The sequence below is a fragment of the Myotis nattereri genome, assembly GCF_964212035.1.
Source record: "Myotis nattereri genome assembly, chromosome: 1".
Lineage (NCBI taxonomy): Eukaryota > Metazoa > Chordata > Mammalia > Chiroptera > Vespertilionidae > Myotis > Myotis nattereri.
Window position 1 is genome coordinate 78164501 of NC_138075.1, and position 25284 is coordinate 78189784.

The window sequence follows — 25284 nt, forward strand, 5'->3', positions numbered from 1 at the left end:
AAAACAAACCATGCAAACAAATCGTGCATATTATTTTTGTCTCAACATTTTGAACACCTTTTATAATCTTAGTGTAGCCTTAGGGAATGGGAAGGAAAAGGGGGTTTATATCTTTGGGGAAATTAATTTGGTACAAACTATTTGGCTTCTTCGTCCTAGCTGCATTGTTTCCCTGACCTCATCTCTCCTGAGAATCAGCTTCTCTGTTTGCCTGGTCAGGCTTACAGCTTTTCTCTGATCCAGAAGAGAGTTTACTATCAGACTGGAAGCAAGGAGGACTGAAAGCATTAGTAATAGAGGGGAGCTATCAGATTGCATCCAGAACTTGCTGTGAGCGACATCTTCAGAATTAACCATAGGTTGCTCCCTCCTTTCCTGTCTCCAAATGGGGAAGGAGAACCTGAATTCTTCCTCCCAGTTATTTATACCCAAAATACCCGAACAGCCTCTAATATTTGGAAGCTTTGCTCCTTTGGGGTGAGGATGAGAGAGTAAATCTTATGGAAGGTTGAAAAGCCATTAAAGGAGGCCCACCCAGGAGTTGGTGGTGGCAGCAGTGAGCACAGTTGTGTAGGGAGCTGATATAGGGTTAAGCCTCGGACTGACCTGTGGGCAAAGTCACAAACAATTCCCAGCTTAGAGGGCACAGTCCTCTTAGCATAATTAGGCTTGACCTTATGAGGCTCCCTAGATCTTATCTGGGAAGCTAATGGGCTGAGGAAGTGCAGGAAGTATAACCATGGTGTAAACAAGTGAAACTCACAAGAACAAAAACAAGTGAAACTCACAAGAACTGTGTAACTTTGGTAACCACTACCTTGTTTACCTCTCACTATAAAATAAAGGCTCAGCTTGCCTTGGGATCTCTCTCTCTGTGGCCCCAGCCAGGCACAGGGAAGATCCACGGAGACTAAGGAAAGCTAGAGAGTTTTGAACGCTGTCTCCGTGTAAAACATTCTTCGCGGACTCCGTCCACACCTTTGGGAACCCCTGGACCCGCTGGGGCTGGACCCCAGCACAGTTGGAATCAACGACCTGCATTTTCAGGGGATCATAGGAAGGGGGCGAGAGGTACACTGAGATGGCATGCTCCCATAGGGCTCACAACCTCAGGGTAACCAGTCATTAGTTTAAACTGGAGTCAGGAGCTCCACAGGCCCTATTTTCCACCCCAAAGACTTTAATTAAGGTCTATATATACACAAATGACTGCCAAAGCCGTATCTCTAGCCCAGACTTTCTTGGATTTAAAAAATCTGAGTTCAAGTATCTACTTGGTTATCTCAAAGGCATACAACACTCTAAACCAGCCGTGGGCAAACTACGGCCCGTTTGAAATGAATAAAACTATTGAAAAAAAAGACCGTGCCCTTTTATGTAATGATGTTTACTTTGAATTTATATTAGTTCACACAAACACTCCATCCATGCTTTTGTTCCGGCCCTCCGGTCCAGTTTAAGAACCCATTGTGGCCCTAGAGTCAAAAAGTTTGCCCACCCCTGCTCTAAACTGACCCCACCTTCCCTGCCTCCTGAAAGGGGCTCCTCTAACATTCCCTGAGTAAATAGCATCCTTAACCATTTAAGCTGCTTAAGCCAGAAACCTAAACATCAATCTTATGTCCTCCTCCCTTAATCTCAAATCAACTAAGTCCTAGCACCAAGTCCGATCAATTCTGCTTCCTAAATATCTTTCAAATCTGCCCTCCCTTCATCACCCCTGTGTCTCTCAGGCCACCATCTTTTCTCCCCAGAACCACTGCAAGAGTCTCACTGCCAAGGCTTTCCCCTTCCAAGCCATCTCATAACCTAAGGTCAAGTGATTCTTCTAAAACACAGAGCTGGAGGGGGCAGGGGAACTAGGGTAAAACACAGACCTGATCAACTTATTTCCCTCCTTAAAACCTTACAATGACTGATCACTGCCCTTGAACTGAAGTCTGAACTCTTTAAGATATTTTACAAGGTTTTTCTACCTCTCCAGCCTCTTCTCCTCAGCATCCTCCCCTCCCCAAAATGTTCTGTAAAAGTGTATCTTGTCTGTGCTCTCTAGTGCCCGTTGCTCCTTATGTTTGGAACACTCTCCTGGCCTCCCTTCCCCCATCTTTCAGGTATCAGTTTAAACACCACTCTGAGAAGCCTTTCCAGACCACCAGCATAGGTTAGCTACCCCTGCTGTATCCTGCCAGTGCACCCTACAATCCCTCATCACTCTTAGCACTATTTATTTATTCCACTGCCTACTTAACTGCCTGGTTTTCTGACTAGATAATAAAACCTTAGATCAGCATCTACTTTGATCAACATTGTGTCTATAGCACAGTATGTGACACCTAGTAAGCAATCAATGTTTGTTATATGGATGACTGACTAGAAAGCCATTTTTACTTCTCCATCTATTCAAAATGCATACATTTTGTGTGCTGGTGTGTGCATGCACACTTGCGCGTGTGCACGCGCGCGCACACACACACACACACATGCGGACACACACACACACACACACACACGCGCACACCTTCCTCAAAATACAGTTGGGCTGACAAGATTAAGAAATAGCTACAGAGCCCTATATATGCACACGGTGGTAGAGCGGGTGCCAGTGATACATGGGAACTCTTTTAGCCTTAATTTCCTCATGTGTAAGATGAGAATAATAAAATCTGCTTTATGTAATTCAATAAAGCTATTACATCTAAATCCTAATTTCCAAAAAGGGATGGAGCCCCAGCTCTTCTCAGAAGAATCAAAGACTGACACTGCCCACCAGGTGGCAGTATTACCCTGGACTGGTTCCGTGCGGCTTCCACTGCAGAGCAAGACCCGCGTCCTGGGGAAGCAGAAGGTGCAACCAGAGCTGCTTCCCCAGAGCTTTGAGTGAAACCCGAAATGTAACAAAACAAAACAAAAAACTCAGAGACCCGGGCATATGTTGAGAAGGCCTCGTGTTTCTTAGACCCATCCTCCTCCTCCTCTCCTCCTCGGCTCTTCTGAGGCATTGTTTATGCTTAGGAACCAGCACTTTCTGGCTTGCCATTCACAATGGGGGGACTTTCCCCCTTTCAGAGAAGTCCTTTGATCCCACCGGAGCTGCCAGCTTTCATTTCCAGTGGGGTCCGTGTTAAGAACAGAGGCAGACTTGCTTTCTCAGACTGCAGAGGACATCTCATTCTTCTGGGAAGCCCAATAGGCCTGGCTCTGGGACATGGGAAGCGGCAGAAGCCAGAGATACTCTTGGTTATAGATTTCACTCATCCTTTTCCACCTTGACTTCAATAAATGAATTCAAGTCAGGACAGCAGGTTTTATGGGACTGGTCAAAAGATAGGGAGACAGGTCCATTGTCATCACCTCCCTCGTCTTCCTCTTCTTGGAAATGAGGGTTATAAAGTTCTGGTGGAAGGAGCTGGGCCTCAGCAGAGGGTAACCGGTCTGAGGGAGGCCCATATATACGGTTGGCTTTAGTGCCATGCTTAGAGTTGGCATCCAGATGGTAGCAGAGCTCTGTGAGGCGCTGGGCCCGGAAACGGGGAGGCCTGGCTACCCAGACACCTGGCTCATTAAGACTGTCCTCTTCATCTGACATCAGCTCTTCTGTCACATCCTTCCACAGGCGTTGTTCCTCAGGGCCAAAATGCCTCATGATACTGGATCGGTTGGCAAAAAGCTATCGTAGGAGCCCAGGACAGAGATTAGGAAGAGAAAAAAAACTATGGGTTAGGTTTGGGGAGAGGGTTGTGTGGGAGGAAGTCTGTGTAAAATCTGTGCCTGAGAGAACCCAAGCCCCCAAGTCAAATCTTAGAACTGGCTCACCCTCCTCCTCCTCTATCTGCCTACATTATTCACTCTAAACTCTCTCCTTGGATGCCATGACCTCTGGCCCTTCCCACTGGTGCTTATTAGGGTTTAGAGTTTAGCATCTTGAAAGGAAGGCCTAGAAACCTACCCGGTATCTGCGACTTCGAAGTTTCTTCTCCTCTTTTTCCTTCAGTCCTTTAAAGGGGTTCAGGGAGTTGCGGTACTCACGCCTCTTAGTAAGGAAGTAGGCTACACAGGCTCCTGGCAGGGAGAGAGAAGGGAGGTAGCAAAGAGCAGTGGTTCTCAGCCCTTTGTTCTGCCCTAACACTACTGGATGGGAGGGTATCACTATTAAATTAATTAATAGTAAACAAATTTTTTTAAAATCCACTATTTTTTATATTTTCTCTAGTATAATTTATGAAAATTACTTAGTTATTCATAATTTTGACTCGGTATTAATGAAAACTAAATCACCCACCTATAATTTTATACATTGAATATTTGGAATAATTTCCAGAGACTAGCTTCTGTCTCCATGCATTTCAAACCTTGCTTGTCCTCAACTACTCATGTATTTCCAGTGTTGTTCCCCATCGTACACATTCATATTGTGACACAAGCTCTGTTCCTGCACCATCCTGGAGGCTGGGAAGTTCAAGGTCATGGTACTGGCAGATTTCATGTCTGGCAAGAGCCCACTTCCTGGTTCATATGTTTTTTTTGTCTTCTCACTATGTCCTCACATGACAGAAGGGCACCACTATTTTCAAAACCTCCTCTTAGGTTTAGCTCTCCCTGCCTACATCATTCTCTAGCACTAACTCCTCTGGAGAGTTAAGTACTGGAAAAAGAAAACTCCAATGTTTTTGTAACTCCTTTCCCCCTTCTCCAATTATACTAACCCCTATTCTACTCTGCTGATAGTGGATTACAAGTGCTTTCTTTAAAAAAATTTTTTTTCCACCAAAACCGGTTTGGCTCAGTGGATAGAGCATCGGCCTGCGGACTGAGAGGTCCCAGGTTAGATTCCGGTCAAGGGCATGTACCTGGGTTGCGGGCACATCCCCAGTAGGAGATGTGCAGGAGGCAGCTGATCGATGTTTCTAACTCTCTATCTCTCTCCCTTCCTCTCTGTAAAAAAATCAATAAAATATATTAAAAAAAAAATTTTTTTTCCTTGCCCAAGGATATTTTTTCCCATTGATTTTTAGGGAGAGTGGAAGAGAGAGGGAAAGACAGAGAGAAACATCGATGTGAGAGAAGAGCCCCAACCAGGCCAGGGAGGAGCCTGCAACCAAGGTATGTGCCCCCGACTAGGATCAAACCCAGGATCTCTGGTCTGCAGGCCGACGCTCTAGCCACTGAGCCAAACTGGCCTGGGCTCAGCGCTTTCTTTTTTTTGTAAAAAGGTGGCTTTATTTGTCACTTATCCACCTTATCTCAGTTATGCCATTTTGGCATGTACAGTGACAGTCCCTGGAAGCTGGGGTCAGTCCCACCCGCCATGGTCATTAACAGACCACAGGCCACGTGCCTGAGTGTCAGGTCCCACTGATGGTTAGAGGCTGCAGGCAGGGGCTGTGGGGGGAGGGGGGTTGGGGAGTGAGCGGGGCTCGAGCCCAGCAGCCGGCCGACTGCTGCCCTGGTGTCCGAGGCCATAGCATTCCCCTGGGTGGGGCCAAGCAGACCAGAGTAGGTGTCAGGCCCCTGCTCAGGACTGGGTCTGACAGCTACATGTGATGTGCGATGCCCTGGACTGGGGCGGACAGAGCCACCAGGCTCATCCTGGTTCTGCGGCTGATTTGCCGGTTAGCTTTACGCAAGTTGCTTCATCTCTTGGTCTGTCTGTTTTCTGGTTGGCACTGCCAGTGAGAGCTCTGAGGAGTCCTCCTGACTCAGACAGGTGTCAGGTTCCCAACTCTGCTGAATTATGACACTGGCTTTCTTCAGCAGAAGTGTTCTCAATGCTTCAGGGTTAGCTACAGACAAATAACAGAAGAGCAAGGGAAATAGAAAGCCCGGGACATTAAACTCAGGGACAAAAGGGCTGGCCTGGATTCTGATCTCCTTTTCATAACACTGTAGATTCAGGCCTATATAAATATCCTGTATAATGGTGTTCTAGCCCTTCCCTTCTCCCATTTTCATTTCAGACAGAGTAGGGGAATAAAAAGGCTGTTAGAGGCAATCCTGTGAATATTGTAGATGAGAAGGAACCAAAAATAATTTTTTTAAACCCACTATTTTCTAATCACCTAAATCATCTCTACTATGCCTCTTCCCCTTTGCCCAGGAACAGGGAGGGAGGATGAAATGGGAGTCACTTGGTTTTTCCCACCTTTCAGCTCCTTATCAGTGTAATTGTGGGGGCTGGTCACCAGCTCCTGCTTGAGCTTTTCCAGAAGGAACTTCACTACTGAAATATTCCAAGAGGATTTGATGCTGCCACAAAAAGAAGAGAGTGAATAAAGCAATCAGCATTTTTGAAACTAGACAAATAGAGATTCCCAGCACTAATCAACTTTGTGTCAATTCCTCCATGGCCGAAAACAGGATATAAGAGGCAAGTGTGTATCCAAAGCCTTAGCCTCGTTGTTATATCAGAGCAGCCCCCTCAGCTTCCCTTCCTTGGCTAAGTATGCTGTGACTTTTCCCTCAGGTGAATCATACCTTTCAGACCCATTGAATCTCTTGTCATTGGTGATGTGGTTATGCACATTGTGGACCAATTTCTAGGGGAAACAAACAAATAAACAAACACAGAATCAAACCAGGGGTGGATATGATGAAGCCCTCCTCTGGTTCCTAATGCATTGTCCCCATACAGTTCCCTACCTTTCTGTCTACTTTTCTGAATCCTTTCTGTCAATGTCCTCCTTTCTTAGCCAGAGAACCTATCCAAGTTAGTATTTCTAATGCCCTCCCCTTCAATTAATGTGTGTGAAGACTCCAAGATCATCCCTGGCCTTACTTCTGCTCCTAAGGAATATGATCACTAGAGCAGAGGGTCTCAGACATTTCCACAAACATACTCCCAATAGCAAGGAGAGAACAGATACACATCAGGGCCATAGTAGGGGAAATTTCTTGAAGCCACCTACTCTTGCAATTTTTAAAAATTTCTTCACAATATATCTGTATTTCTTATAATATAAAAATATCTGTCTGGTTGGTGTAGCTCAGTGGTTGAGCATCAACCTATGAACCAAGAGGTCACGGTTCAATTCCCAGTCAAGGCACATGCCTGGTTGTGGACTCAATCCCCAGTAAAGTGGGGGTGGGGGTGGGGGGGTGCAGGAAGCAGCTGATCAATGATTCTCTCTCATCATGGATGTTTCTCTCTCTCCCTCTCTTCCTCTCAATAAAAATATACTTTAAAAAATACCTTCCAAATTTTTCTAGTAAAATTAATGATCCAGGAAAATGTTCCAGGTATAAACCTTTGTACATTAACACAAATTTCAGGGGTACCCATACCATGGTCTGAAAAACACAAACCTAGAATAATAGAAATGTGAAGTGGAAAGGTCCCTTTCACATCATTAAACAGGCTGTCTTTCAGCTTTGCTTATACACCTTTAATGATGGGTCCTTACTAGTTTTTGAAATGGCTTATTCTACTGTTGAACATTTCTATTAAAAAATTCTGCCTTAGATGCTCCAAAATCTGACCCATTTTGACCATAATAGCACCTGAAATATCTGAAGACAGCTTTCATGAACTCCGGGAGTCTCCTCTTACCCAGTCTGAGTACCCCGCATGCTTCAGCCATTCCTCGGACAGAGTCCCCAGACAGACTGGTCATGAAGCTATGAGGATCTTTGGTTTGCTAGTGTCTCTCTTACAACGTGGCACTTGGAACCAAATCTAACTCATCAGTTGAGGTCTGGCCAAAGGGAGCATTACTTCCCCGAGTGGAACTCTACCCATCTAGGAATGAAACCCAAGATGGTGTTACTTTTCTTAGCAACCCCATCCCTACTCACAGTGTCATAGCGTTCATTCACAGTGAACCTGTAGTCAAGTTCATTTTTCACATGGATTAATTATCTCTACCATTCTGCAGATTTTTAAAAAATTTTAATGTAGGATTTTAAATTTCTTCCTATTAAATTTAGTTCTGTTTTTCTGATTATATTTTCATCCAAAGCTCTCACAGTTAACGGATGTTTTACCCAGTTCTGAGTTGATGGACTCATATCCTGACCTCAAAACTTCAATTTCATATTCAGAAATGCCCAATTTACCCTTCTACCTCTATGGCTGATTGACCATATCAAGTTAGGAAATTACTGTTAATTCTTTGTGGCTATGATCTCCACTCTATGAAAAAAGACTATTATACTAGCTTCATATTTGATAGAGTTATTTTACCTCTTAGAAGTCAAACTTAAGGAATCACAGGGAGATGTGAGAATGCTTCATAAAGAAATTGAAAGAATTGCAAAAGAAGAAAGAAAAAAAAAGTTACCTAGTTTCCAATTCAAGTGGCTTGGAAGATGTGAGCTGATAAAAAACCAGGCTTGAAGTGGAAAGGGAAAATATTCTAGACAATAGTATTAAAACTTATGTAAAGGCTGCTGGCTAAAAATAAATGGCTTTCCACAGGGGTGGCTGGGATGTACAACATTCCAAGGAATTAAGAGTTCTGGTTTGGTTTTTTTGGATCCCTAGAAGCAATCCACAGAATAGTGAAGATCTGCAACTATCTCTCTCCCTGTAAATCCAGTCTGGCACAAGGACATTTTAAATCGTCTTCTGGGATGGGCAGCAAACTTCCCTGACTGGTCCTCTATATCAGTACTTTGCAAGTACTGTAATGAGTGAGCATACTGCACCCCCAGAAGGTCTGCTGTTCCACCAGGCTCTCCAAAGGGCAGGGAGAAGCCAGGCCTCGACACTGAACCTCTAACTGGAGGCAGGAGAGTAATGGAAGTGACAGGGGAAAAAATCCTCATTTTATGCAAATTAGAATTATCATACATTTACTCATAACTTATAAACACTATGAAGTTTGGGGAAATCCCTTGAAATGCCTCCATTTCTATCCCTGGCAGCAAAAGTGGACCTCTTGGGTCAGAAATCCATGACAAAGAAATTATACTCATTCCCTATTCTTGATAAGTGAGCAGATATCCCCGAACATAACCAAGATTTGAAATGAAGGTTAGAAACCAGTTAAAACTGATTATGGTGTCTTCCTTCCTAAGGAAAATCCCTCAGTGTAAAAACAAATCAAATGAAAGGGAGAATAAGGTAGGATCTCTTAGGAAAAGGAAAAGGAAGAAAGAGGTAATGTAAATAAAGGAGGTGTTAATTGTTTTCAATCTTTGCTAAGACTACCAAGAAGACATGGGCAATACTATATATATTGTGATAAGATTTTGGTTGGATGTGAGTGGTGATCTCCACTCCTAACCAGAACTCTCAAGTTACTTCATTAGCCATTATCCAGGGCATGGAAACCCATTATAGTCAATATGAACATTATATGGCTAGAGAACACCCCCATGGTTATCAGAAAAATGTTTTTGGACACAGATCCAAAGGACTATGGTCACCCTAGAACAGGTTTCTCAACCTTGGCCATATTGACATTTTAGGCCCGATAGCTGTGCACTGTAGGATGCTGAACCATGTTCCTAGGGCTTTAAGCCATATCACGGCTTTACACAGAACTGGATCAGGTCAGTACTTTTTCTGCCAAGAGCTCTCAGACTCACTAAACTCCCCAAACTTTTACAACTGAGCTTAGTGCCTAATGGGCCTCTGCCTCTTCGGGGTTTGGGACCACCTCAGGACACTCTGACCTTTCTGCCCAAAGGGCCCCTTGCTGCTTACCCTGAACACTGGTCATTTTCAGGCAGTTTCCAGTGCCACCCTTCAGTGGTCAAACTGCTCCATCCCTTAAAGATCTTCCCATTAGGATTATTAGATCCCTGGGAGATGTGATATAATGCCCCCCTTTTTATTTCTTTTATTTTTTAAAAAAATATGTTTTTATTGATTTCAGAGAGGAAGGGAGAATGAGAGAGAGACAGAAACATCAACAATGAGAGAGAATCATTGATCGGCTGCCTCCTGCCTGTCCCACACTGGGGATTGATCCCACAACCCGAGAATGTGCCCTGATCGGGAGTCAAACTATGACCTCCTATTTCATGGTTGAGGCTCAACCACTGAGCCACACTGGCCAGGATGCCCCCACTTTTAAATGGAAGATATCAATTTATCTGGAAAAGCCTTAAAAAAGCTCCATTGAGCCCAGCTGGTGTGGCTCAATGGTTGAGTGTTGACATTGTTCGATTCCAGTCAGGGCATGGGTTACGTGCAGGAGGCAGCCAATCAATGATCCTCTCTCATCATTGATGTTTCTCTCTCTCCCTCCCTCTCCTTCCTCTCTGAAATCAAAAAAAAAAAATAAATTTTTTTAAGTTCCATTGATAGGTGGGGGACTGCCTAACCCTAGAGCTCTGGAACAATCTCCTTCTTGCCCCTCCCACTCCAGTAAGATTCAGGACACCATGCATTCACTATGGGAAGTTTAAAAATCAACCCACACTTTACTCTTCATTTATCTTTCCATCTGAAGAAAAGTTCATAGAAATGGAGCTCACTCACAGAGAGAACCAGATCCCGCTTGCGCCTGGAGTTCTTCTGCCCACTCCCTCTGGTCCTGCAGGGGGAAGCAGTAAACCCTAGAGAGTGTGTCAGCTCCCCAGCTCCCCCTGGGCCTGCCTCTTCCAAGGCACCTTCCAGCGCAGCAGCAGCACTGAGCATGTCCTCGGGGCGAGGCAGTGGCAGCTTGGCTCCATTTTCTGGCCCTGTCTCTGAAGTTGCCCGCTGGATAGCCAGTTGTGTGGCTGGTGAGAGCTGCTTGGCATAAGCAGAGACCAGCACCCGCTGTACTGCACCCTCAGAGGCCACATAATCATCCACCAGCTAAGAACATAAAAAAGAATAGCCTATTAGCCAGCCAGGCTGAGGGGAACCTTGTTAACCATCAATCTTTGGCCAAGGATAATGAACAGAGAGTGGAAAGCAGGGGGGGAATCTAGCACAGTCTTTAATGGTCAATGGCCTGTTTCTGTGGGCCTCCAATAAGAGTTGGGCAAATACTTCTGTGTGTGCAGGGCTCCTCATGTTGGATCATTACCATAGGACTGATTACAAGGATAAGGCATGTTTCTGATGCTCTGTCTGTGAGGGGTCACTTATGACTTGCTCTTGGGTATAAGAACTGTAGCTAGGTAAGTGTTTTGTCTAAAAGGGATTGGGGGAGGAAGTGATGACAAGAAAGGAAAACCAAGAGAAGGAACAAGAAAATAAAATGGTAATAATAATAGAGAGGAAAACGGGAGGAAAAATGCGAGCAAAGGAGGGAGATACAGAGTCAGAAATCTCTAGAGAGGCTGGCACCAATACCCCCCCCTTTCCTATTCCTTTGTGGGGCCAGTCTGTGCCCTCACCTTCACCCTGCCTTGGTCACATCCAACTCTCACTGCCTTGACATCTACTTGCCTGCCTGTGCCTCATTCAAGGACATACAGGGCAGGGAAAGGAAGGAGGGAGGAAGGGAAAGAGAGAAGAAGGAGGGGGGATTTCTGCAGCCAAGAAAACTAAACAGTGAAAGTGGGGGTGGGGGACACAGAAAGAAGTGGGGGAGGAGGCTGAGATTTATAGACCTGTGAGCTGCTTTTTGCGCTGGGAAATGTAATTCCATCCTGTCGGCTTGGAAGCCTTCCCTGCCTGAAGGAACCACAGCTCAGGGTATTGCCTGGCCTGGTACCCTCCTGCTTCCTACCACCTTCCCAATTCCTCCTCCTGCAGCCCCAAACACTGACAGCCCTGGCCAGGCACAGCCTGGGGACAGCAGTAGTAGCTGTCACCCACCCACAGAGCTAGGCCTTTGGGGAGCAGTGACCAGCTGCAGGGTGCACTGGGGGGGACAGGAGGGTTTATACGTTCCTTTCTCAGGTCCACAGATGGACTGGGCATAGCATCCTTCCATCCACCTATGTGTCCTCCTCAACTCTTGACTGGCTGTCTGGGCCTTGTCTTGGCGGGGAGAAGGAGAAGGGAAAGGGAAAGGGAAAGGGTAGAGGAAGAACCTGGTGGGGGAGTTGACAGACCTCCCGGGGTCTCTCAAGTGGCAGCACATCTGACATTTTCCCATCTCTGTGATCTCTATAGCTGCTCCATCTCCTTCTCATACTTCCCTGGGTGACATTCTGCAGTTTTCACTTTCCTCAGCCAGGATCTGCCTGCTCGCATGGCCTTGAGCAGTAAGGAAACTGAAATAGCAGGAAGCACTTCAGTGTCTTTTCCTACCCACCAACGTGCTCGCTTGCCTCCCCCGCGCCTCACCTGTTCTCTTACTGTTAACTCTTCGTGACCCGCTTCTTTTCCTCATTTTATTCCCTTTCCTCTGCATTCTTCCCACCTTACCTCATACTCTTCCAGCATAAATTCTCTTTCCATTTAGATTCACCTTTCTTTTCTGTGTTCTTTTTTCACTTTTTCTCCTTCCTCAACCCTTCATTTCCACCTTCCTCCTTCCCTCATCGTCTATTATCTTTGTCCTTCCCTCCTCACTTTTTCCTTCTATCTCTCTTTCTACTTCTGCCTCTCTCCCCTCTCATTCCCATCTCTCTGTACTGAATTCCTCTTGGCAAGCAGAGGGCCCGTGATAAAATATAAATGAGCCGTCTGTGCATGGCAGGCATTCTCGCCAGCAGAGGCACAGAGCATGGAGCAGCTGAGACAGCTGTGGGGGAGAAGGTGCCGCACAGCTACTGAGCGGGAGGGAAGGGCACCCCCTCACCACACACACCAGAAATGACCTGCTGCCACAGAGACTGTGGCTCAGGAAGAAACAGGAGTGCTGATTAACCCTGAAGACAAAGGGAACGGGGTACTGTTTCTATTTTATCACACGCACTAACAAAAGACACGCTGAAGGAGGGGGAATACAGAAAGAGAGAAAAAAGGAAAAGGCCAGGAAAAGCACTTAAGAAGCAACAACACTTGTGTTCGGCTCGGCAGCAACATACTCACGGGATTGAGCACTGGGGCCCCCTCACTGGCAGCCAGGGTGCATCCCGGGAGCCGCACATCTCTCTGAGCAGCTGGGAAGCCCGAAGGGCCAGGCCCTACAGCCAAGGCTGCTCCCAGCTGCTGCGCGATCACCACCTGCACATCGCTGCCCACGCCGTCACCCTCCTCTTCCACGGCAGACACGGTCCTGCAGGCCCCCCCGGGACTCTCCTTGAGAGACCCAGGCTCCTCAAGTGGGGAACCACGTGCCTGGCTGGCCCCGTCTTCATCAGGGGCGGACACTTGGCCTTGCCTCAACTCACCCACTTCCTCCTGGAGACGTTTTAGCAATTCATTGTTGGCCCTGGCAAGACCCAGAGCAGCCTCCGCCAGACCCACTGCCTTATCCACCCGCTGGTAGATAATATGCAGGAGCTGCTCGGAACTGTGAACCGCCAGGCCGTGTCCGGTCACTGTGATAGGGGTGCTGGGAGGAGGATTCCCACTCTGAGCGCCTGTGTTGCCCCCACTAGTCTCACTCTTACAGGCACAGCAGCAGCATCTGGCCTCACTGCCACTGGGCGGGGAGAAGAGAATGGTGGCACTGAAGGACATGGCTGACGGAATAAGGAACCACCACGCGCACACTGCGGGACTGCTCCAAGGGGGTCCCCAGTCGGCTGGACTTCACGAGTCTGTAGGAGACACTGGCCTCTTTGGATTCACTCTTCTTTCTCGTGGAGGATGGTCAGAGGAGCCTGGGCACCAGGCCGTGAGTTCTGTGAAGGAGTAGACAGTTCATGGTTGCTTCTCCTCGTCCTTCAGAGAGGGGCCTTCTTCTGTCTGCAGAGCCTGTGCTCCCCTAGCACGACACACTGGGTGTCACATTCATCCTTTACCAAAAGGGTGGTGCCTACGAAGCCTTTCCTGATGAACACAGTTTCAGAGGGCAGAAGGCATTTTTCCTGCACCCAAGCATGGAACCCCTACCACTCCAACCTAAGGAGCAGAGAGGGGACTGGAAAAAACCCACCAGGATCTGAAAAGATGAGAAGATTAAGGAAGAAAATGTCGATCGGTAATAACAGTATTGCACTTTATTGCTTTGACATCATGCCTTAAGGAGTTCAGAACATTTCGCATAGGTTATCGCATCCATAGGGCAGCTCTAGGAAACACCGTTACACCAGGTCCAGAGACGAGACAGTGTGAAGAAGTTACATATCTTTTTCAAGGTCAGAGGAAGACAGCAGGATCCAGTGATCTATTTTCAACCTCGTGTTTATTTTTCTGAACTGATACCACTTTCTGTTGACATAAAGCATCATAATTCTGTCCTCTCCATAATTTTCATACAGATGCATTCAGAGGAAGACTCTTAAATAAGAAATATGCTGCCCTGGCTGGTTTTGCTGTGGTCAGAGCATCAGACCACAAACCGAAGGGTCTTGGGTTCGATTCCCAGTCAAGGACATGTACCTTGGTGGCGGGCTTGATCCCAGGCCCTGGTCGGGGCACTTGTGGGAAGTAATCAATCCATGTCTCTCTCTCACATCGACGTTTCCCTCTCTCTCTTCCTCTCTCTCTCTCTCCCCCCACTCCCCCCCGCCCCCCCCCCCCCCGCCTCCACCCTCCCCTCCACGATCTCTAAAAAGAAAAAAAAATCAATGGAAAAAATCTTCGGGTGAGGATCAAAAAAAAAAAAGAAAGAAAGAAATATGCTGATCACTGCAGCCCTCAATATGTCACTGACCTCACACTATCATATCATAAATGCTTTGGGGAAGGGGAGGGGAGAGAAAGGAAACGCTGGATCAGAGAACTGAGCTGCAGTAAACCAGGGCTGCAGAGCCTCTTGCTGTGTTGTACACCTGGGCCTCCGCCTCAGCAAAGGAAACTGACTGTCCCGAATCCTCAGCCTGTAGCCCCGAGAGAGCACTCCTGGGCCCTCATCTCCACTTCACATGCTCCTTAAGGGAGAGGCACAGCTCAGCGGGAATGCCTAAATAGCTAAGTGCTGCCACTGCCCACAGGACCAGTGCCGATGAAAGGAGAAACCAGAATATCAATGATAAACCAAACTGCCTCTCTTTTGAATCACTGTAGTTAAGCAACTAAACTACTCCAGAAGAGAGAGAGAAAAAAGGTGTGGGAGGGTTGGTTTGTACCACTGAGAACACTCACAGGAATTTCATACTGTCATCTTCTAAATGATACTTGATTATAGAAAAAAGAATCCTTCTGCCTGAAGATCCCCAAGTGACAAAATCTTAAATATGTTTGCAATTTCCTCAAGACATACATTTCTATCTTACCCTGTAAATTATAACTTCACAATTAAAAGGAGAGAAGGAGGTTAGGAAAAATTATGGCATATTGAAATTTTTTGTTTAGTTTTTGTTTTGTTTGGGATTTTTTTGGAATCAGCAATCTCATTTCAGAAACAGGTAATATCAATGCCTCTGAGGTACTAAAGTCTAAACCTGACAATACACTTTCATTACATTTGGTTATTATTAAAGAATAGTTATTTAAAAAAATATTTTTAATTGACTTCAGAGAGGAAGGGAGAGACAGAAATATCAATGATGAGAGAGAATCATCGATAGCTGCCTCCTGCACGCCCCCCACGGGGGATTGAGCCCACAACCCAGGCATGTGCTCTGATTGGGAATCGAATCATGACCTCCTTCCTGGTTCATAGGTTGATGCTCAACCACTGAGCCACACCAGCTGGGCAAGAATGGTCTTTAACTTGTTCTTTCCACCCTTTATATCAAGAAATGCTTTTCTGCCCTGGCCGGTGTGTCTCAGTAGGTTGGAGCATTGTCCACTAAAAGGTGGCGGGTTTGATTCCTGGTCAGGGCACGCGCCCAGGTTGTGGGTTCGATACCCGATTAGAGTGCGTACAGAAGGCAACTGATCCATGTTTCTCTTGCACATCAATGTATCTCTCTCTCCCTCCCTCTCTCCTCTTCCTCACTCTAAAATCAATAAAAAATGAAATAAAACTGTTATTCTCTGAAGCATTTGAAATCTTAAAAAAGAAACGCTTTTCTGTGCCAGATATTCACTTGCAAGAGCTGAACTCAAATCCATTATAGCCGCTCTGTCATTAGCCACTGGAAGGCACAACTAAGCCTAAAATGAAAGGTTAAAGCCAAATTAAACTAAAGGTTAAGGGAAAGTACTAAGTGATTCCATGTCAATTCTATGGATGAATCATTCTAGCTCCTTCTCCTTCTAAATAAGGGCACACACTGCTCCTGCAGGGTTTTTCATTTTCCTAACCAACATCATGCAAGGAATTTAGTCTGAAACATGGGCATTGTAAGAAAAAGAAAGCTATGTAGATGGCAACATACTAATGCTTGTCGGTTGGGTTCAGTATTTATAAAATCAGAAATTAAGATGCATCTGTCCCAGCCGATTTGGCTCAGTGGATAGAGCATCGGCCTGCGGACTAAAGGGTCCTGGGTTCGATTCTGGTCAAGGGTACATGCCCAGGTTTCGGGCCATATTCCCAGTAGGGGGTGTGCAGGAGGCAGCCAATCAATGATTCTCTCTCATCATTGATGTTTCCCTCTCCCTTCCTCTCTGAAATCAATATATATATATTTTAAAAGATGCATCAAATTGGGACACTGGGTTGAGGACAAACTGATGACTGCTGTACTCTTGCCCCAAACACTCTTTCTTGCAAGAGGTCTTTATCCCACCTGCATGAGGTCCTTACCTTGCCAACATGCTGTCTGCCCTGAGCCTTCCCTCCCCTTTAAACCATCTTTCCCAGGTCATCTTTCCCAAACAGCACTGAGCTGGAAATTTTTCAAAATGGAGGGGAGGGCGGTACTTATCCTGCTGCTTCACTTAAGAGCTGTGTGAATTTGGGCAAATTATCACTTTTTTTTTCTGAGCCCAGAGTTCTCATCCCTGCCTACTTTGAGTGCTTTCGTTAAGATTATCTACAGAGTCAGCCATCTACAGAGTCAGGCATCTACAGAGTGCTGGTACACGGGCAGTGCTCCACAATAGCAGCTGGATGATATTATGACTATTCCTGAAACATTTGTGTTCCCACCCTGGACACCCATCCTGATTTCCTAATCTTAAAAACACACACAGCCGAAACCGGTTTGGCTCAGTGGATAGAGCTTCGGCCTGCGGACTGACGGGTCCCAGGTTCGATTCCGGTTAAGGGCATGTACCTGGGTTGCGGGCACATCCCCAGTAGGAGATGTGCAGGAGGCAGCTGATCAATGTTTCTAACTCTCTATCTCTCTCCCTTCCTCTCTGTAAAAAAATCAATAAAATATATTTTTAAACACACACACACACACACACACACACACAAAACAATGCAATGGCTTGAAATGGAATTTGAGGGATTTCCCCTAAATTTAGTCTAAAATTTCTAAGACTAAATTAAAGTCTACAAAGATGCATTTATAGGTATGAAACTTTCTATTGTGTAAATCAGAAAGATAATTAAGAAAACAGAGTCCTTGCAATTTATTTACTATAGTAAATGGCTTTCAACTAAGCATAATATTCAACTTTGCTTGCATATTATTAAACTGAGTTAATAATAAATATATTTTCCTATTGTGAATTCTCTTTGTTCCTCAATTTTTTTCTGCTTTTCTATTTTGTGTATTAGCATACTATGTCCATTTTAGAATGTCAGATTCAGGACAACAAATAGGTGTTTTCTTGAATTAAGTACAGTGCACTGTAGCACAATGGGAATTCAAATTACTCTTTTTTTATTTCCATAAATATTATTGCTGACTTAATTTCTCTGCTTCCTGCAATAGTCTCCCACATAAACTCTAAGACACTGAAATGAAAGGACAAGGAAAGAAACTGGGTCAACAGGGAATAAAGGAATATTTCACATTACAGTGGGGCCTTGACTTACGAGTTTAATTTGTTCCGAGACCGAGCTCGTTAAGGAGGTCATTAACTCAAATTACTCTATCAACTCAATGCAGCTGGTATCTCAAAAAACTCGTTAGTCGGGACACTCGTAAGTCAAGGCCCCACTGTATAACATTTACTAGCTAGATAAATGCCGGACAGTGATTAAAAACAAACCACTAGCCCTAGCTGGTTTGGCTCAGTGGATAGAGCATTGGCCTGCAGACTGAGGGGTCCCAGGTTTGAGTCCAGTCAAGGACACATGCCCAGGTTGCCGGCTGGGTCCCCAGTAGGGGGCGTGCAGGAGGCAGCTGATCATTGATTCTCTCTCATCATTGATGTTTCTATCTCCCTATCCCTCTCTGAAATCAATAAATATATATTTTAAAAAACACTAATTTCATTAGCTACATGTGTTCCCATTACAGAAAATGAACCATTTTTTTAAAAATAGAGATTTTTCTAAAAATTCTTTATATATAATAACATGCTAAAGAATGAGTCACCAAAATGGATTATGGCTTCTAAGTACTTGAAGGGAAGACAAAATCCCTACATGCAAGGAACTAACAGTGTATGTGAGAATGGGAATGTCTAAAGAACAAAGCAGCCGAAACCGGTTTGGCTCAGTGGATAGAGCGTCCGCCTGGGGACTGAAAGGTCCCAGGTTCAATTCCGGTCAAGGGCATGTACCTGGGTTGCGGGCACATCCCCAGTGGGAAATGTGCACGAGGCAGCTGATCGATGTTTCTCTCTCATCGATGTTTCTAACTCTCTATCTCTCTCCCTTCCTCTCTGTGAAAGATCAATAAAATATATTTAAAAAAAAAAAAAGAACAAAGCAGCCCAGCCCGCATGACCCAGTGGTAGAGCATCGATCTATGGACCAGGAGGGGGCAGTTTGATTCTGGTCAGGGCACATGCCCGGGTTATGGGCTCAATCCCCAGTGTGGGATGTGTAGGAGGCAGCCGATCAATGATTCTCATCTCTCTTTCCTCTCTATCTGAAATCAATAAAAAAATATAGTTAAAAAATAAATGTACATTTCAATAATTTTGATATTTTCCTCACAAATATTTGGATAAAAGAAGAAAGAAAACTCATCTTCTTTAGACAGTTCAGGGTGAGACTGTCCATAATCTTAACTATCCCTTCCTTCCCAAGTCACATGTATTTTTGTTAGAACTAAATATATCACACTCTTGGCAGCTCCCTTGCTTGCTTTCTACCCATTCTGAGTTTGAATTTTCTGCATGACTGAGTTCACCTCCAAACTATGAAAAATAAAAGTTTTTTCCACTACTAGATGTGCATGATATGGTATCATTCAGATGATATATGTTTTATAATGGGCCCTTGACTCATTCAGGGTCATGCTAGCAATGGACTTCCTTAAATGTGATTACTAAAAGCATAGCAATTCATGCCATAATTTTCATTTTAAGAAATAAAAAAGGAAAATGCCACTTAAAGTTCCTGCTGTGCTGGTCAGCCCAGCTCCTCCACTTGAAGGTACAAAATGGCTCACTTGTTAAAAGTCCTCTGGAAACCTACTTCTATCAGAAATGAGCTCTTGCCCTGGCTGGTTTGGTTCAGTGCATAGAGTATCGGCCTGTGGACTGAAAGGTCCCAGGTTCGATTCCGGTCAAGGGCAGATGCCAGAGTTGCTGGATCGATCCCCAGTGGGGAGAATGCAGAAGGTGGCCAAAGATTCTCTCTCATCAGTGATGTTTCTATCTCTCTCTCCCTCTCCCTTCCTTTCTGAAATCAATAAAAATATATTTTTTTAAAAAAGAGCCGGAGCCGGTTTGGCTCAGTGGATGGAGCGTCGGCCTGCGGACTGAAGGGTCCCAGGTTCGATTCCGGTCAGGGGCATGTGCCTTGGCTGCGGGCACATCCCCAGTGGGAGGTGTGCAGGAGGCAGCTGATCGATGTTTCTCTCTCATCGATGTTTCTAACTCTCTATCTCTCTCCCTTCCTCTCTGTAGAAAATCAATAAAATATATTAAAAAATATATATATATAAAAAAAGAAATGAGCTCTTTATCACACAAAAGTAGATAAGCAAATACCATAAAATACTACTGTCCTGCAAAAAAAAAAAAAATCTAAGACCTCACTTTTAGGGGTTAAAAAAGAGAGATGTAGACCTAGAAGGCAGAATCAGGTACAGTGAAAAGGATTTCACCTAGTCAAAAAAGTTCTGAGTATAACTGTGGAGTGGCATGAGTTTTTAACTCAGTGTAGCAGTTTTTATTTACATTTGCTAACATGCAGCTTGGTAAAATTAAATTTTCCGGCTTAAGCTTTTTACATAAATGTGCCTGATAGTAAAGAATTCATCCTGCACTTCTGGAGAAAATGAAAAATAAAATAAAAAAACTAAAGCTATACCATGTGCCCGGAAAGCCCTCGGCAAATGTTAGTTGATTAAATATTAGTTAAGATGGGCACCAGGGACAGAACTATTCCCGAAGATACCAGCAGCGGTTCTCAACCTGTGGGTCGCCCGACCCCTTTGGCGGTGGAACGACCCTTTCACAAGGGGCGCCTAAGACCAGCCTGCAGATCAGATATTTACATTAGGATTCATAACAGTAGCAACATTACAGTTATGAAGTAGCAACGAAAATAATTTTATGGTTGGGTCACAACATGAGGAACTGTATTTAAAGGGCCAGAAGGTTGAGAACCACTGGGCTACAGGCAGGGTGGCTGCAGCGAGGAAGGAGAACAGAGCTCAGAGCTCAGGCACTGCCTCCGAAGCCACGGGGGACAGGGCGACCGGCCTGAGCCCAACCCTGGGAGTCCCGGGAAAGGGGAGATTCCCGGGAAAGGCTGGCCCGAGCAGCTCGGGATCTAGCTGGGATACCAGGGGGAGACTACGTGGCCACGAAAGCTCTGAGGACTCCAGTTGAGGGAGGCCCCGGAATTCCCGCTGTGGCCCCGCGAGGCAGCCCCGCGGTGTCCCACCACGTGCGCCCGCCCCGCCGGGCCGCCAGCTGACTCAGCGCCGCCAGGTCCGTACGCCAGCGGCTGAGGGAGACCGCGGCGCCCGTGTACCGGCCAGCGCGCGCACGCGGGGAGGCCCCGCCCCGCCTGTCCTCTGGCTCCCTCTGATTGGCAGTCAGAGTGTGGGGGGAGCCGAGCCAGGGACGCTACTGGCTCCAACCCACAGTCACTCAACGAGCAGGGAGGGGAGGGGCCCCCTCAGGGAGGGACACGACTGCAGGCTTTTTCAAGGCCGGCCAGGCGCCATCTTTAGCTTTTTCTTTTTTTTCCCATTTCCTCGCTTTTGTTTCTCTTACAAAGCTGCGTGTACAACATTATAAACACAGTGGCCACAAATCGACCCCCCCTACACACCAATCGGATTCCCACCTTTGGCGGTGGAAGGCTTTCGGTCCTGCCAGCCTCGGTCACAGATCTTTCCATCACTAACCAAAGGCAGTTCCCTATAGTTTAAAGACGTTTTCACCTGGAGGGGCCTCGGGGATTCCCAAACAGCATCACCTCAGCTCAGCTTTGCTTTGCTTTGGTAGGAGAACAAGCCACGATATATTCGTGAGAGGAGTTATCTTTCTTACAAAGAAACTCAAAGCAAGGATATAGTCTATGAGCCTGGGGTCCTGGTAAAAGCAAGCAGCCGCGAGCCGGGGCCTGGGCTGTGTCCCCGCCAGGCAGAGCCCCCCCTTTTCTGGGAATCTCAAAAGTGAGGCGAAGGTGAGTGTGATGGCCGCTGTGCTGCGGCGGGGATGAGAAAGCTGAAACTCCAGTGGAAACGTCCGGCACGGCCACCACTACCCCCCTATAGAACGACGAGACCTCACAGTCCTGCAGGTCTGAACGTCTGAGAATATTTATTGAGCACTGACCTGGCCTGCACTGTCGGGGAATAAAAAGACATTCAGTTCAGGTAAGAAATGCAGAGAGCCCCACAGGGCCACGTTCCTGATCATGGATGTCAGGATCTGCACAAATAATGTCATCGCCGTGCTTGCTTAGTGTCTCCGTTACTGTTGAACTAGTGGGTGACGGATGGGAACTAACACCGTCGTCACCCGCAGTCAAGGAGCTTGACCTTGAGGTGGGTCCTCATCATCCTCCCGGGGCTGCCGCGCCCCGCGCGCTGACGTTCCGGTTTCTCCCTGTCCCCCCACGTCCGTCGGTGCTTCCGCTCCCACCTGCCGCCACGGGGCCGAACATAAACATTCTCCTACGGCTCCTAATAGGAGGCCGTGGCCCTCCGGCAGAATGAAATGAGAATGCAGCTCAAATGACTGGAGGCCCTGCTCTAAGCTTGTTGTCCTTTAGTTCACACTTTTCTCTGTAACTTAGACGTGAGCTGACTTTTTATTCCAGAAACGCGACGGGATATAAAAGCATTTCCCCTCCCTCCTGTTTATCACGTGCCTCTGCCTCCTCCGACCCCTTGCCCGCCCCACCCGCCACCACGGACAGTTTTCCAGAACTGGATTTGACTGGATCATTTTCCTGATACTCTGCCAGCTGCGGGGCTTTTCAAACAAATCCCAACCTATAAACGACAATGTTGTCAAAAAGCCAAGAGAGAACTTCCCTTCTTGAACACACCAACCAAACCACACATAAAGGCCAAAATGTACACAGCTGTACACTTAAGAACAGAGGCAATAAAAAGCAAAACCACTTAGGCAAAACAGTCCCTAAAAAAGGCTTTGAACCACAGATTCGATCGATTGCCTACCCTCGTTTGCCAAAGGGACTGTATACTTCCTGGCAATTATTTAATTATTCACCCATCTGATCCTTTAGAAGAGGAGCAGGAAAATACAGTAAGTGCACACAGAATGAAAGTGCTTGAGTATATGCTACCTAGTGTAGGAACTCTTCTAAACTCTCTAATTTGCACACAAAACCCTGTTTTGATCACATTTGGGAACGCAACAGAAAAGAAATGCACGCCCTAGGGGGCTGCTTTGCACACATAAAAACCAAAGGCGATCGCTTTTGAACACAAAACCTAACGCGGCATGTATGCACACGCTGTACACAGACACAAAGCCCCCAGATAAGCTTTTAGGAAATTACTTGCTTCATGAAATACACACGTACACATGAAAATGTAAGACGCGCTCTAAGAAGGGCTTAGCCCCGCTCCCCGGGGAAATGATAATATCCAAGCACTTTTAACCTCTTGGCCTTGGACAGTTGCCACATCCAAGCCACTTGTTTTTGGTTCTGCGTGAGAGTGTAAAACGCACGCACACAGCCCTGTGGGGTCGTCCATCTCCGCGGCCTGCGACACTGCCCGTGGCAGAAATTTACATTATCCCTTCAGCCCGCTTAAAAACACGAAATCGATACTTCCTGAGCAGCCGCATTTTTTAAATCCCTCGACCATAAAAATTTACCAGTTCTTAAAATGTGATAGCAAAAAGAAAAAAAAAATCTCTATAAATTTGACTGGAAACAGTTGTACACGACCATCCTGCTTCTCAACTTCTAGGTATATTTAAAACCTGGACGAGGAAAAAAGAAAGAGGAAGAGAGACAGAAAAAGAAACGGGGGGGAAAGCGCAAATTGCCCTCAGCCACAGTTTCCTCACCCCGGCACTGCCACAGACCTCTATTTTTAAAAATGTTGAACGCACACACAGAGTCAAGAGGGCGAGGAAAATGGAAAAAGGATACCCGAAGGTCGTATGGCTCTTTGTATTCGTGTGTGTGCAAAAAGGAGGACGCGCGGCGCCCGAGCCGGCAAGCCCCGCCCCCCCCGGACGCCCGCCCGGATTGGCCGCCGCCGGCCGCCGGCCGCCCCGCCCGCGAGCACACGCGCGCCGGAGGCGCGGGCCCAATGGGGCCCCTTGAGGGCCGCCCGACCCCCGACCCCAGCACCTCCCCCCGGGCCCGGGGCGGCTCTCCGCTTCCTTTTACTTTCCAGCCCGCCCCTCCCCCTTCCCCATCCGGTTTCTCAGCGCGAAGAGGCCCTGGTGCATAGAAATACCCCCGTGAGCGAGCCCCTCCTGGCCATTTGCTAAACTCGGCCAACTAGTCAGGGAAGTTCGGGCCTGGGGTTCAGGACGAGGACTTGTCGGGGTGGCCGAACTCAGGATTTCCAGGGCCAGTGTCTCCGGGCTCGTCTGCGGCTCGACACTCCCACCTTTAAGTGAACATCCACACAACATCCCTCAGGTGAAAGCAGGCTACACTTTTGGAGGTGATTTTGCTCATCCTGACTCCCCAGTTTCCTCTGTTTGACTGACTACATTCGTAGGGACCTGAATAAAATGGCTTCTCTTAACCTCCTGTCCCTGCATGAAGACCTGGTTGCTGGTACCTGGATTTTTTTTTTAATCCTCACCCGAGAATATGTTTGTGTTGTAAGTATGTTCTTATTGATTTTAGAGAGTAAGGGAGAGGGATAGAGAAGCATTGATCGGCTGCCTCCTGCTCGCCCCTCCTGGGGACCCCGCAACCCAGCCTGGGAACCGGCTGGTGGCCTTGCTTCCTGGGTGGAGGTGACGCCAGCGAGCGCACGGCCGGCGCAGGAGGCGGTTTCATTGATTTGAGGGGAGAGAGGATCGGTGGCCGCCCGTGGGCGCCCAGACCAGGGATCAAACCTCCGCCTGGTGTGTGCCCTGCCTGGGAAGCGGACCCGCCTCTCGGTGCGCCGGCCGAGGCCCCCACCAGCGGCCGGGGCTGTGCCTGGGCTCACGCCCCGGTACTCTGACCCCAAGCCCTGCTCGTTCTGAGTTCCCACGGCTCTCACCTTTTCACCCCTGATTCTCATTCCTTTGCCCGGGTGGTCTCCTGAGCCTGGAATAATGCCTGCCTCTCCTCTGACTAGTCAGTTTTTATCCATTCTTCACCTGTTTGAGTCAACACGGACCCCTTCCTTCTCCGCTCTCCTCTCAGCATGAGCTGCATGCTTGCTTACTCAGCACTGAACTCGACCTTCATTGTTTACATATTTAGTCATTTCACACTAGTGAGTGGTTGGAAATCAGAGATCATATCTTTTAAACTTCTTTTTCCATTCAGAATCTTTTTTTTCTTCTCATTCTTACTGCACCAGCTGGCATAATTGTAGACATTTAGTAAACACTGGGGGGGAAAAGCAATTTATAATTAAATGAGTGATTTTTTTTTTTCCTGGCTAAGACATGAATTTGGAAACTCAGATCCCATGACAAGAATTTACCTTCTATAGCAATTAACAGTTGGTAAATACTTACTGCGCAGGGACTGTTATGAACACTTTACATATATTTACTTATTTAATCTCCACAGTAGTGAGTAGGTACGATTACCCTCATTTTATAGATGAGATTAAAGAACAGAGTCGTAATTTAACTAAAGTTATACAGATAATAAGAGAGAGAGACCTGGGATTTGAACTCAAAAATCTAGCTCCTTAGCCCAAGCTCTTAATCACTATTCCTCACTGGCTCTAGAGCACAGCTCTTAAAAATATTAATACCTGATTTCATCCTCACAACATTCCATGAGATAGATGACCTGAATACTTCCAAAATATCAATGC

General features: G+C 46.6%; 1 protein-coding gene across 3 annotated transcripts; it reads right to left on the reverse strand.

Annotated features, from left to right (window-relative positions):
* Positions 1 to 1381: 1381 nt before the first annotated feature.
* Positions 1382 to 23467, reverse strand: LOC308521041 (uncharacterized protein C14orf93). Of its 3 annotated transcripts, XM_081093836.1 has the most exons (7): positions 23433 to 23467; positions 12860 to 13877; positions 10424 to 10744; positions 6472 to 6533; positions 6140 to 6243; positions 3947 to 4059; positions 1382 to 3667 (listed from the first exon to the last, which is right to left on the reverse strand). In XM_081093836.1, the coding sequence occupies exons 2-7, from the start codon at positions 13451 to 13453 to the stop codon at positions 3248 to 3250; spliced, it is 1614 nt and encodes a 537-aa protein (XP_080949962.1). In that variant the 5' UTR covers positions 13454 to 13877; positions 23433 to 23467; the 3' UTR covers positions 1382 to 3247. The 3 variants fall into 3 exon arrangements, with proteins under 3 accessions (XP_080949962.1, XP_080949964.1, XP_080949963.1); XM_081093838.1 differs by lacking the exon at positions 10424 to 10744; XM_081093837.1 differs by lacking the exon at positions 23433 to 23467 and having other exon boundaries at positions 12860 to 14414.
* Positions 23468 to 25284: the final 1817 nt, after the last annotated feature.